The sequence below is a fragment of the Neolamprologus multifasciatus genome, chromosome 14 (assembly GCF_963576455.1).
Source record: "Neolamprologus multifasciatus chromosome 14, fNeoMul1.2, whole genome shotgun sequence".
In the NCBI taxonomy this organism is placed as follows: Eukaryota; Metazoa; Chordata; class Actinopteri; order Cichliformes; family Cichlidae; genus Neolamprologus; species Neolamprologus multifasciatus.
Genome location: NC_140452.1, coordinates 5694146 through 5708788, shown reverse-complemented (window position 1 = coordinate 5708788; position 14643 = coordinate 5694146). Strand labels below are relative to the sequence as shown.

General features: G+C 40.9%; 1 protein-coding gene across 2 annotated transcripts in view; it reads right to left on the bottom strand.

The window, feature by feature from the left end:
* The window catches only part of clptm1 (CLPTM1 regulator of GABA type A receptor forward trafficking), a 36520-nt gene extending 22859 nt beyond the window's left edge, over positions 1 to 13661 (bottom strand). For both annotated transcript variants that reach the window (XM_085184871.1, XM_085184872.1), the window contains exons 1-12: positions 13520 to 13661; positions 7791 to 7927; positions 4074 to 4197; positions 3772 to 3930; positions 3457 to 3574; positions 3276 to 3361; positions 2619 to 2739; positions 2275 to 2519; positions 984 to 1077; positions 688 to 878; positions 439 to 534; positions 119 to 254 (exon numbers count right to left, since the gene is read on the bottom strand). In XM_085184871.1, the coding sequence (XP_085040997.1) occupies positions 119 to 254; positions 439 to 534; positions 688 to 878; positions 984 to 1077; positions 2275 to 2519; positions 2619 to 2739; positions 3276 to 3361; positions 3457 to 3574; positions 3772 to 3930; positions 4074 to 4197; positions 7791 to 7927; positions 13520 to 13570 (1558 nt within the window). In that variant the 5' untranslated portion in view covers positions 13571 to 13661. The remainder of the gene's footprint in view (positions 1 to 118; positions 255 to 438; positions 535 to 687; positions 879 to 983; positions 1078 to 2274; positions 2520 to 2618; positions 2740 to 3275; positions 3362 to 3456; positions 3575 to 3771; positions 3931 to 4073; positions 4198 to 7790; positions 7928 to 13519) is intronic.
* Positions 13662 to 14643: the final 982 nt, after the last annotated feature.

Here is a 14643-nt window from a genome sequence, read left to right as displayed (position 1 = left end):
ACACTTCAGTATTCTTCATTTATTTCATAGTTAGTAAATCCAGCACGGTTTAAGTTCCTTCAGCCGGTGGATTAAGTTTTAAGACCTCAGAGCATAAAACTGCTTCAGATAAACTTACCAAAGGTTAACAAGAAGCCATAGAGCATGCTGAGTACCCATGAGTACCAGCCTTTGTGCTCTACGTACAATAAACTGTAGACCGCATAGCAGCCAAACAGAGGGTAGAGCAGCCATGACAAGTACTTGAAGGCCATCTGTTCATGAGATGAAGAAAAGAAGATGTCACTCATCTTTTTATCAGAAATATCCAACTTACAGAGAAATACATATTTAGAGAAGCTTCCTTCAGATAAACATTTAAACAGACTAATTTAATCATGTTTCATCCGTTCTGAAGACAACAATCATGTGAATGTGACTGGTGTTGGTTTCACTTACGTCATCGTAGATTTTGGTTGAAGACTCCACATACGTCGACTTATCTTTGAATACCAATCTTGGGAACACTCCTGCGAATTTGTTCTCTCTGTCCAACTAGAGAAAAAACAACAACAGTTAAGAATCTGGTGGAAACGACACTCGATGAATAAACAGTTTAGCATCCGCAAAAGGTAAGGAAGAGCCTGTTAGAGAGTTTAATCAAATGCTGCTCATCCTGCAAGAAAAAACGAATGTTTTTCAACTTACTTTGACGTCCATGACCTTGGTGATTTTCCACAGGTCAATGAGAAGGCCAATGAAGACGCTGACCTGCACCACAAAGTTGGTTTCGTTGTCCAGAATGTACAGCAGCACCACTAGAGACTGAAATACTCCAAATATGATGGAGCGCACAGATAGACCTTCTAGAGACTGTCTGCTGTTCCAAAACTGGATATCTGAGGAGAAGACGGAGCTGAGGTCAAACTCGGGTAAGCGCTCACTGTTCAAACTATTCTCCTCCTGTTATGTGAAGTCCTGAGTTCAGACTGCTGCGATCTTACCGTTCTTGAAGGCGAGAAACTCAAAGATGCTGTGCACAATGGAGACAACGATGGTGAGTCCCAGCAGGTATGGATTGGTTTCCAGGAGGGCCACCTTCACAAAGACTTTATTGTTAAACTCAACTTGCTTATAAAACAATGAATCTTCTATATGCTCAGTTGCTACAGAAGTTAATCACCCTAGAAACAGCCCACATGATAGCTTTGTAAATAACTAAAGTGCACCTGTCCAAGTATTTGGGATTGGGACTACGAGTATTTTGCTTTAATACAGTGTCAACTGAAAATTAGAGTAGCCTGTATTTGGACACCAAGATAACAAAGTCCCACATAACACCCGAAGAGCAGAGGTCACTCAATTATGAAGTGCCAGTTTCCACTCATCACGCGTCTTGCATTTTGTTTTCAAGTAAAAGGTAATCTGCTAGAAAGCATTTGAAATCCTCTCCACCTGGCACATACCAACTCAAGTAGACTTTAGGGATGCAACGATACCAATTTTTTCAAACCGATACGATACCGATACTTGGATCTGAGTACTTGCCGATACAGAGTACAAAAAACGATACTTCTACCACACACACACAAATGCAATGAATTGGAAGACAGGTTTTATTTTATTCCCTGCCAATAAAAAATAAAATCTTAATAAAAATGACCACAAAAAAATTTCAAGTGAAAAATAAGCACTTCTGTTAAATTATTGCAGAGTCTCCACATTGTAATTTTACAAAATATCACTGAACTATTGGCACTGTCTCGAGCTTTCAGAATAATAAATAAACACTTCTGTTTGGAATAAAATAAATACAAATTAGGTTTGAGAATAAATTAAACTTTTAAATTATTGCAGAGTGTCCATATTGTAAACAAACAAAATAATTATTATAAAATATGTAACAAATAAAATAATAATTGGCCCCCTGGTGGCCAATCTAAAAAACTACAACAGAAATGATGAAATAAGTTTGTATCAGTTCATGGTATCGGTTAACTTTTACGAGTATGAGTACACACACATTTTACAGTATCGGCCCCGATACCCGATATCGGTATCGGGGCCGATACTGTAAAATGTGGTATCAGTTAACTTTTACGAGTTAACCGATACCACATTTTACAGTATCGGCCCCGATACCCGATACCAGTATCGGTATCGGTGCATCCCTAGTATACTTTCTTTTAAATATATGTGAAATAAGATCACAGCATCTAAATGAGCACCGATATTAAAGCCCAACTTGCAGGAGGAAAACTTTAGTTTTCGTCTCAGTAACCTTTGACTGCTTACCTTGACCGAGTCTTGGTCCTCATCGGATTGCTCGTAGGTGTCCTCAGGAAGGAAATTCCAGGGTGAGCGAGCGTTCTGGGCTGCATACAGCTGCCAGCGCCACAAGGACAGCGGGCAATAACTGAGGCGGAGCGGGAGGCTTTTTAGGGTCTCGTTGATGGGATAGTAATCCTTCTGGAGGTTCCAGTAGTCATTGAAGTATACAATGGGATAGTAGTCGCCACTGACCGCATCAAACTTAACATCTAGCATAAGGTAGGGTAGAAGAGCAGCAATGTCAGATAAACCAGAGCTTTAAATAAACTATGGATAAATAACTGTCACATTATATTTCTGATACTTACACTGGTCTAGAGGAGGTGGAACAGAGCCCTTCACCCAGGCTGTGTGGTCATCCACCATATTGATAGTGAGGTTGGGGTGCCAATGTGAGATAATCTCCACTGGACCGTGGCTCTCTGCTCGCTGTGAGGAAACAGCCAACGTGTCAGTGCAAACATAAATATATTAATCTGGTAACTGCAAACTGATCATCACACAGCTGCTACACTTCTTACAAGTACAAACAAAGGCAAAGTCACTTTGGGCTCAACTGCACTGTAAATTATCTACATCTACTCACAATAAGCCAAGACTCTGGACTTGATCAACCAACCAAATAAAGATATACATAAAGAAAGGTAAAACCATTGACTGTGAACATTTGGTTTGGCTGTCAGTTTTCAAAGTTCTTCTGTTCAGACGTCTGTAAAGGGCAATCATTTACAGACTGTGAGAGAGCCAATAAATAGTTCTCAGTTTCCAAAGTCTTTGATCTTAGTCTGTTTTTCCTCTGCTGCGAAATGTGAAGGCAACTACCTCAAATACATTAACTGGAAATTAAAAATACCCTAGAAATTACTTCACATACTTGCAATATGTGAAGTATGCATTAGGAATTAAAGTAATGAAGCTCTCTGCGCTGAACTCAGTTGCGTTTTAGGATAATTAATAATCTTAACCTTGATCATCTCGGGGTCTGCTTCTGTCTCTCCTGTGAGGAGATTTTTGGTCTTCAGAAACTTTCTTCGCTTATATTTATTCAGCACTGAAAGAGTTCAAAAGAAAAGTTTAGCACTTTAAACAAACATTACAACAACAGGATATTTTGTTAAAGCGAGTGTGCTTTTCACAGGTGCTTACTTCTGGTTGCGTGAACTGTTGCTAGTCTGCGATACTGCCCCTTTCGTTTGGGGTCTGGGTGGAATCCACTTTTAGTGAAGTAGATGTGTATGTAAAGTGAGCCGTTCTGCTGTATTTTCTACAATCAGACAGAAAGGGGAAGAAAAAGAAAATCAGACAAAAATAAACAACTTTCAAATATGCAAACTTCACTATAAACTGGTCTTTTCCGTCCTTCATCAACATCCGTCACATTTCCTAAACTAACAACTGTTCTTTCTCACCGTCCAACTACTGTCTGTCACCCTCCCCCAATTCATCCACAGTAATCCTTACTTCTGGGATATCCATTTCCTTATAGTGCTGGTAGCAGCCATCACCATCTTCCCCTGTGGCCCAGTCTCCATAGACCAGATCCCTGTGGAACCAGAACAGGGCATCTGTGTTGTTGAAGTCAGAGAAGACCTCCTCCTGGGACACGTACACGTACAGATCCTGCAGAAAGAGAGAGATAATAAAGGTGTTTATCATATTGAAACAGTTAGAAACAGTCAGAAAACTGGTTTGCTGTGTGGCAAATAAACGATTATACAGCTGACCAGGTAGATAAAGGAAAGCAAAAGGGGACGGTGTAATACCATGAGAGTGTCTTTGGGGAAGAGGTTCCTGCTGGGTACCCTGGGGGCACCGGCTGGTGTGCTGGGGTCAGGAGTGGATGGCCCTCGGCGGAACCAGCTACTGATCGCCCAGATTATGAAGATTCTGGTGAAACAAATGCAATCACAGTCAGAGGAAAACAAGGTTTAACTAACAAGGAATTAAAAGAAAATAAGTGAAAAACAAAACGAACAAAAACATAAAAGACGAGAAGAGAAGTGGGAAATGAATCGAGTCACTAACACTTTAAAAACTGCTCAAAATCTTAGACAAGGTTATTTATTTCGACCATCTCTAAATAAAAAGAGCTGCTGCAGGCGAGTTAAACTGCAAGGAAGCTAATCAGATTAAAGTTTAACCAGTCTAACTGCATTACATTTCAAAGAAACTGGTTTCCTGCCTCACACAAGGGTGATGGGTCAAACTAGAATAATCTACAAAGACAAGAAGAAAGAAAATACTGCAGAATATTTCAACAAATAATTTTTCATTTGTATCCACCCTAACTTTGTGTGTTTGTGACTTTTTGTGTCTGATATTTTAATGCAGATCTCTAATGTGAAAACGCTCTCTGACCTTACTCCATGTTACTGTGTGGCTGAGGGGGAAGTGTGTCAATTATTGACTGGACCCAGTATGCCAAACCTCCCTTAGACTCTGCTCACACAGATCATACCCAAACATGTTTGACCCCCATGACCAGTTCATCTGACTACTGTGATTGCTTCTTGCACAGTAGAACACATCCATGATCGCCAACCACACCCAAGGACAGCTGCCTCCATGGATTTTGTAGTGTTAAGTAGGGATGGGTATCGCTTAGGTTTTATCTGATACCGGTGCCAAACCGGTACTTTTGAAACGGTGCCGGTGCTTAAACGGTGCTCGAACCGGTGCTTAAAGAATGGAGAACACAAAATTGGTCCAAAAACCTCTCATGTTCAGCTGTTTTTTGTAAAAAGATAACAATGTTAGCCTTTTCTGCAGCTATAGGGCATATATGGTATCACTCTTGGCTGGAAGCAGCTTAAACAATGGAAAAAAACACAAACTTTGTCCAAAAACCTCTCATGTTTAACTGTTTCCCACTTTTTCTTTGGTCATTTTAGCCTTTTTGGCCAGGGTGAAGGGAGTATCTGCCATCAAACAAGAAGACAGCCGCATGTAGCTATGATGATGTTTGCTAGTTCACCTTACATGCATTAATGTAATAACGTGGTTAGCCTACTCAACGTAAATTGCACACGAACAACATTAAGCTACTCACGCAGAGAAGAACGGCTGCTGTTGCCATCATCATCATGCGTCACCACCACACCCGCAGTAGATGTGCTCGGTGTGAGGTCTCGCAGCAAGCTATCAAATACGGCGCATTTTTCGGCTTTTTTTTAAAAAACGCTATCCGTCGCCAGGTGTTTCATCGGATTTGAGGTGTTACCTTCTTTGACAGTATCACAGTATCAGCTTAAAGCACTTGTTGCAGGCTGCTGAGTTTGCATCTTTTGCTGTGAAGTACAGCCAGACTTTTGACCGCTTCGCCTTGGGCATTTTTAATCTGTAGCTCTGCTCTAAAAGAACGTACGTACCTGGACCCGCCTACTATCCTCGGAAACGTAAAATGATTGGCTAGAATTCAAAGTGTATCACAGCTCAGGAAAATAAAGCACCGAAATGTGCGCTGCTTTTCGGTTTGGTTACTACCGTTTATGTCAGAACCGGTGCCATCATGGCACCGGATACCGGTACCCATCCCTAGTGTTAAGTAATTAAATTTATATAAAGGCGTGTGAGAGGACACTGTGCTTCCCCTTATAGAAAATGCCCCAATCAAGCCACAAATAAATACAATTACAAATTTCTTTGTTGAAACGAAGTTTGAGAGCAGGCCAGCAGGGGAGTGGCACACAGCTGCCCATAAAAACCCCTTTAAGAGTCCATGTACTAGTGACATATACAACACACCACACAGTGGTGGTGGTGGAGTTTACTATATGTGATAGATGTGACCATTTTCATTTTTTCCTTGACCCACCATATACTAAAATGCACTTACAGAGAAAAGTGAAATAATTATTTTTACTGAAGTAGAGCAAATGGGTTGTTTTTATTGCACTTGCGATCGTACAACCACAGGAAACAGCAACATAAATTAAGAAAACGTATATACCATCATAACACTCGTGTTTCCAAATCATGATCCTGAAATGTGTTCAAACATTCAGTGCCAAAGATTTTAACTGAAGGGTTTTAACTGATTAATGCAATATAATCTTCTTAATCTCATAAATGGGCCTCTTCTTCTGCTTGAGCAGTTGCCAAAGGTAGGAAAAGCAGCCAAAGCCTGTTATTCAAACAAGGTGCCAAAAAAGTACTACTCTGGTCCAGCTCTTTTTTCTTTTTCTTTTTTTAAATGAGCACTTACCCTAATGTACCGTACATTTTTATTATACAGGAACATTTCAAAAAAATGTAAAACTGCTAAACTCTTCAAAGAGTGTACAACGATACTGAAATCAAAGCTGAGATCCTCCATAGCTGGGTAATAGCCATCAGACAGCTAGCCGTTACAGCACCTTGAGGCAACTGTTGTTGTGAATTGGCTTTATATAAATCAAACTGAACTGATGTTCCTACAAAGCTCTCACACTCAGAGTAAGTCAACTATTAATTTGACTATAGAAGAAAGAAAGAAAAATAGGTCCTGCACACTTCATAACATGTACTTTGTGATCATGCATATATGGATTTTACCTCATTTACAAACTTGGACCAAAAAGTCATAAATAAAAAAATAAATAAATCATGCAGTCAGGAGGAAACTTACTGAAAAGCCTGCTGCAAAATTTCTGACTGTTACAAAGGTCACTGTGAGAGATTAGTCAATTATACTGTCATAAAATTGTTAAGGAAGTCAACACGTTGCTCCTCAGTCAATCATGCATCTTTCACAATGTGCGTGAAGTAACTGCAAAGGAGGTTGTAATTTCTAGGGAAAGAAATAAAACTGGCAGTGCCAACCAAAGCAGTATGGACAGCCTATTTTGTGTTACTCCACCTCACCTAGCTACAGCAGCAACATCAGTGTAGCAGGTAACTAAACAGCTTGTGGAGTGCCCTGCGCTCATAGTGGCAGAAGAGGTGACACACACAGAAAGATTTTAACATGCGAGTCTGGCGTTAGGCATGGACTATACTTTATGTGTCCGCTATAGGTTCGCTTGTGTACCAATGACAAATTTCATCAGCTCAACATTCTGTGTGGATGCACGCCTGTTTTTTTGGATACACATGCTCCCCATGTGACAGACTTTAAGCGGAAATCAAAGACGGATAACACGAATGACTACTCTGATGTCACGTCTCCATCTGTCCGTGACCATATCCACAACAGACTATAAGCTATTTTTTAGTGGCTTTGAATAAAGTTCAATTCCTGGTTTGAATTATTGTTTCAGTCCCACTGTGTGTGAGACAGTATTTGGAAAGACACAATGATCCATCACTAGTTTCCTCTTAATTATTTATGCTGCACAAAAAAAACCCTCAATGAAACTCTCACTTTTATTATTACCTTACCATTTACATTCACTCTGACACCACTGTGGCATAACACATTTGGTTGGTCATTAAACTCACAGCCCACAGAGATAATGATTATCTGTGTGCTGGTAAACAGAAGAAAAAATGCAATAACTCACCTGAAGAGAACTCCTTTAATGACCTGCCATGCATTAGGAGCTTGCTGTTGCTGCTGTTGCTGTTGAGGGTCCTGTGCATTTCCAGCTGTCTGCACAGTCTGGCCATCTGTTGTTGCAGCAGTCCCATTGCTGCTTACCTGAAATGAAACATACGGACAGGGTCAAAGATAGTCACAAAGATGACGCAGCAACGGCACAACGTAAGAAAGGATGTTAAAAATAAAGAGCTTCATTGGCAGTAAAAATATCCAGAGACCCAATGTACTTTCCTAAAAGCCTAAAGTGGTGATATGATTTATTCAAGAATTCGTCCTCAATCTGCAGCCAAAACAAAGAACATACAGTACGATGTAGTGCAGCTGTAAAGACTAAAAGGTGCAGTTAAGGTGACTAACCGCAGTTATTCTGGGTCTTTTATTACATGGCCTTACGAGTTAACTGAGTTAACTACACCTCGACCTTTGCATTTTAACTTTTTAATTAAGAAGGGCAGATTTGTCGCTCACTGATGCACTTAAATCTTAATAGCAAGTAACAAACATGAAAGACCTAAAAAGCAGCTGTTTAAGCAGAAGATCCCCAGTTTGATACTGAGAGGAGAAGATTCCCTTTGGGCTTGGGTTAGGAAAGGCCCTGGGCATTAAAAATAAATAAATCAAAATCAAACATGCGGCGATACTGCCTGTGATGACCCCGTGTGAATAACAGAGCAGCTAAAAGCAGCTACATAACAAACAAAACCTCTGCTACAAAATAAACATCACTTTAAAAAAAAAACAACTAATATTGGCAAATCCCTGTTTACCTATTGTGACCTGTTGACCTAACAGAGCAGGAGAGTCAAACTCATTTTAGCTTATGAGCCACACACAGCCCAATCTGATCTCAAGTGGGTCAGATCAGTATTACCTATATGGGAAAAACAAACACCCCTCTAAATTTCTCTCTTTTAATAAAGTAGTAGAGTCTTAAAACATTCACATTTTTATATTTAATGAACCACCATTTACAAAACCCTATGGCACACCTGATTTTGAATGAAGACAACCCATTTTGGGAACCCCTGGTTTCAAAACCTCTCATAACAGTGTCAGCATGATTATGCAACTTCCCTTAGATTCAGTGAAATCTGTCATACGTTTGCCCTTTAATTCATTTTTTCCCCAAGTTTCTCCATGTCCATGTAACCCCCAACACCCCTGTGGCAAGGCCACCCTCTATTCAAGTGACACAATAGACAAGCACATGCCAAGTCATGAGACTCATTCACTATCTAAACATCTAATCTCCCCTGTTGTCACCAACCAGCAGTCAACCAGCAGAAACAAAACATGACTTGAGGCAAAAAAAAAATGTTTTATGTTTAAACAGATTACCATCAGTTTCGTCTCGGGGATTTGCAAACAGAAAATTTTTAAAGTTTTTGTTAAAACACTGACCTAACGACATCATAATCAGACCGTTTCAAGGACACGGATTGGCTCAAAATAGGTCCTTTCATCCTCAGTGCCCAGTACTTTTCCTGCTGCGTTAAAATAGAAGCAATTCGCTAAACAGACAAGGATCTTAGAGTCCTGATGGGATCAACATAATAACCATTACACAGATAGATCACCTGATAACCTGTTTTTATTGTTGAGCCTCTCTCTTCCAGCTTAGGATAATCATTTACAATTTACACCCTCTGAAACAAAGATTAACAATTAACCACCTATTCTGGGTTCACAGTAGATCCTTCATGTATCACCGAGTCTAACATTAAGCACTCACATAAGTCAATCGTTCACAGGCTCTGGTAATGTGTCTCTAACATGGTGACATTATCTCCTACGTGCCAGCTCAAACAATGCAGTATATCAGTATTAGGACAATAACACACTCTGTACACCACCACAGTGGTTTTTATATCAAACAATCAACATGGCAGACTTTAGTGCCTTAATTCAAGGGGTTTCACAAAGATACCATGCTAACTATTTTGGTAATACAGGAATTTTTATACATAGTTCCCCAGAGGCTTAGAGCCTCAATGTAACTGGACAGTTGGCTGATAAGCAGCTGCGCCAGATGAGGCCATTTCCCTCATTTATTCTGTGATAAAGTCAGCAGATAAAGGATGTGGGGTTGATATATAAGTGTTGAACTTGTATATAGTAGCTGCATACTAGAACTCTCCATGCAGCTGCATGTAAAGGAGGACAGGGTGAAAAATGACGTGTATAAATAACTAACTTAAAAAATAAATAAATATATATATATATATATATATATATATACACACACACACACACACACACACGACAGTCTATGGCAAAACTCTCCCTGCACTGAAATCTGGCCTGGTACAACAGGATGTGCTCAAAGGTTTTCTGTTTTTCTTTTGACAACCTTGGCCTAGGGCTGGGCGATATGACCCAAAATTCATATCTCGATATATTTTACCTGGACGGCGATATAAGATATATATCTCGATTTTTTTTTTTTTAAGCCATAAAGTAAGAACAAAAAGAGAGTTCTTAGTCAAAGCTGTGTCCCAGATGTCACACAGGCACTTTTATTAACATAGAGCATAGATGTACATAAAATTTACTCAAAAATAAATTATGAGCATTTATTAAATAATAATGCTCCATAAATAAAAGAAAACAATGTTGTTTTTGTGCATAACAAAAAGCTCACAATTGTGCAGTCAAAATGTAAACTAAAAGACGCTGAGCATAGTAACAAAGACAGATTTCACAGCTGCTCTGTTCCCAACTTCTACTGTGTGACTGACAGCCTGGAGTTTGAAATCCTCTTTGTAACCACGTCTCTTAACAGGTGCCATTTATGGTCCTTATACACAGTAGGGTAATATTACGTTGAAGCACAGTACGTATCACTCCGCGAGGCTCCTCGGTAGCCGTAATGCTCTGACAATCCATCAACCGGTGCAGCACCGTAGCTTACCAAAGTCGTACTAAAACATTTTTTGACAGATTGCTGAGCGCTGTGTACCACATAAAATCGCTTCGCGGCCATCAAGCACAACCAGAATTCATACATAAGGCGCGCTGTCAACTTTTGAGAAAATGAAAGGATTTTAGGCTGTGCAGCGCCTCTGGGCTGCATGGCGTTAGCGTTAGCGTGGTTAGCTAGCTAACACGTTGACGGCGTCCAGCCCCACGCACGGGGTGATGCGCAGTAACTCGTTAACGGAGATTTGCCGTGTCCATCTTGTCGCTTCCTGCAGGTGAAGCGATGGGGGAGGAGGGGGAGTTGTGTTCAGTGAAGGAGGGGCGAGGCCGAGTAATGTTGCGTAAAGACAAAAGTGGACGAAAGAGAGGCAAACTTGCGGCTCCACAAGTATAGTTATAACGTAACATAGACTATATCGATATAAAGGATATTGTCACATCTTATATCTCGTATAAAAACATATCGATATTTTTTAAAAACTCGATATATCGCCCAGCTCTATCTTGGCCTGTGGTAGATTTCATTCAATCACTGCTACACAAGGTCCCTAATGTTTAGGTATGTAGTACTTGTCAAAGCAGCACACAAATACCAGGATCCAAGGTTACCAGAGAGTCAAACCGAGAGCATCACTCTGACACTTCACTCTTCTCTTCCCTCCTCCAACCCCCAAACAGTATATCCTGCTTCCACCTCTTCCCCAGGTAATTGCTGTAGCCGTACCCAGTCCTCCACATTGTATAAATATAATGGTACTTCCTCAAACCACCTTCCAGATTTTTATGGTCCAAACCCATGGTCAACTATCTAAGGGGCTACTGGGCTGACTAGCCTGGAGCTAAACAACAAGCTGGCATACAGAAACCTTCTCTGGATTGGACCAGTGGTTGGTTGGTTGGTTGGTTGGTTGGTTGGTTGGCTGGCCCGCCCCCCGGTGCACATCAACAGTTCTCCATCGGGTCACTGGTTGACATTCCTCTCATCGCTTTTTCTATGTACTAACTGCATACAGCTAGCACCCTACAGAGATACTCCCAGACATCTGCCCCCATCAAAGTCACTCAGATCCTCACACTTTTTATTCCTTCTTTCAACAAACTTATTTTAGGAGCTCACTGTTCACTCACTGACAAGATAATCGGTGTTATTAACTCATCAGTAACCCCCCCACCCCCACCCCATTACAAGCAATTCAATCAACAGATTCACCTAGTAGTGGCCCTCAAGAGGCCCATTAGGGCTCACTCTAAAAACAACAGCACATTTATCCTGACAGAGCAATTTTATTGCAGAAGAAACACTTTGTGTATGCGTTACCCTTGCCCTAGTTTCTGACATGTGTGTATTCACAGAATTTCAAGCACAGAAGAAAGTTTTTTTCCCCCTCTTTGACAGAAAACATGTAGCAAAAGATGACAATACAGATACACAGTTATTTTTATTTGGAATCAGGCGACATGGTACAGTGGTTAGCACAGTGGCGTAACAGGAAGATGCACCTTGGCCACCTGGGGTCTCTCTGTGTTGAGTTTGCATTGCCTGCGGTTAAATTAATTGGTGATTCTTTGCCATAGACATGTGGTTCTATGTCTCTCTGTGTTAGCCTTACAATACACTGTCGATCTGCCTCTCACCCTGTGACTGCTTGGAGCAGGTCATCTGGAGCTGGTGGTTTGATCCCTGGCTGCTCCACTCTGCCTTCAAACGTATGTTTGGGCAAGATACTGAACCCTGAGTTACTGACAATGCATTCATCAAGGAGAGTGGAATATAAGAAATATAGCTATATAAGAACCAGTACATTTCCCATTTCAAATGGGTAAAATCTCAGCTATGTAACTGTACTCTATAGACAATACATTAGTTGCTATCAATACTTTAGATTGAATCATAAAAAGCCAATCATTGACTGTGTCAGTCTTCAATAGAGAATGGATACGCATTTACAATCTTTACAGTCGTGCTCCATGTCACTAGACATTTTTGAGGATTGAGCAAACGGAAGAGTAATGTTTAGCCATCTAAAAAGAGAGCGATGATTCACAATGACCTCTAGCAGCTTGTGATAAGCATTTGCGACTCTGGAAAATAACTGCTAGCTACTGCCCTCATTAAGGCTCCAGTGCTAACAAGACAATTTTAGGAGCATTTTTCATGGTTGGCTAAATTTGACGACGGCTACACCTGATTCATCCACTCTATCCGTGTTAAAAAGCTCTCAGGTGATTAGGATGTTTACATGTATATATATTTTTTCCTTTAGGGGATTTCGAAAATGCACCTCGAGTCAAAAGTTTCCTTGAAATATCTAAGTAGACAGTAGCTGGAAGGATTTAGCATGAGGTGAGAAATGTGCGAGAGGGGCTTGAGACTGGCCTTGTTAGGCAAGACAAGCTGCGTTGTTCAGGTTCAGGCCTTGTGATAAGCTAACTGACACACGCCAGCACTAACTCGGCTCACTTCAGCACACCGGCAGTCGGTTAATTACCGAGTCCGTTGGAGGTTACCGTGTGATTTCAAGTGAGATTTCAACTTCAACATCGGCCTTCTCGCCGCTTACAGTCGGGATTTCTCCACACATCGTTAGCGCCAGGAGGGGGGTCGTTTTAAAACCACCCGGCACTGACAACGTCACTGTGGCTCGTGTATCGACTGTGATCACGTTTAAATGTCAGCGCCCCCCCACACGCGAGCTTCACACAAACCAACCAACTCCCTCTGCCTCGCGCGTTAAAAGTGAAAAACCCAATAACGGTGTCATTCATTTTTACCTCGCCGTTGCTCACGGTAGCTTTGGTTACTCCGCTCTCCTGCGTCGCCATCTTTCTTCGTCTCTCTACAAGCGAACCACACTGCTGGCTGGGAAACTGCGCGTAATCTCGCGAGAAGACTGTAGTTACGTCTTCAGAGAAGTGATCGAAAATGCGGTGAATAGTCAGGTGATCTTTTTTTTTTTCTGTTTTTTGGGCAGGGCCGGCGAAACCCCGTGACACACTTCGTCAGGAATGTTCGATCATGTAACAATAAAATGAAATAAATATTTATAGTTAATTAATAATAAAAAGATTCTTTTATCACCTAATGAATGCCTTGGTAGATTTTTTTTATGGTTATTGCAGCGTTATATGGAAGTTTATTTCCGAAAGTGGGGAGGATAAAGACATACTATCAAGGCTCACAAGGCTAAATTTCGGGTTATTATCGCAACATTTGGACTTCTGAGAAAATAACTCCAAACTGAGAAAATAAAAAAAAATTAGAAAAGGAATTTAAATTTTGAATTGCTAATCAGCAAAAAGTACACCAAAATAAAAGCTTGCTTCTCATCATTGGTGTTATCTTTCTACTCATCCATCCATAGTTCTCCCAGGTGTTGCATATAACCCCTCTCATTGGGTCATAGCCATTAATTACATGCTGTCTGTCCTTGTCCATGTATGCCTTATTATAGCTTCTCAGTCCACTTGTCATACTGTTAAGCTAGGGGATTTCCAAGTCAGTATGTCTTTAGTTATGTATCTCTCGCTCATACTCTAAAGTGAGTTTGGATAGCATGGGAGTTTAGCCCAAAGACCCTTACCAGAGCTGGTATTTGAAACCCTGACCTGCTGTTCCAAAGAGAGCATTGTTGTCACTACACTATCCAGCTGGCTACAGGAGGAGATAGATACCACGGATGTCAAAACATAATAACTCCTTGCAATGCACGGAGATCTCCATCTGAAGTCCTGCACCCTGAGGCTCTGCGAGCTGCAGAAAGAGGGAGGGTGAGGAGTGAGGTTAGTGAGTGTCGAGCCATGATCCAGGAGGAAACACAGAGCAGGAACAATCACTGAAGGACGAACCCCTGTATGGGATGTTCTATTGACATATAGAAGAAGTGGCTCACATCAAG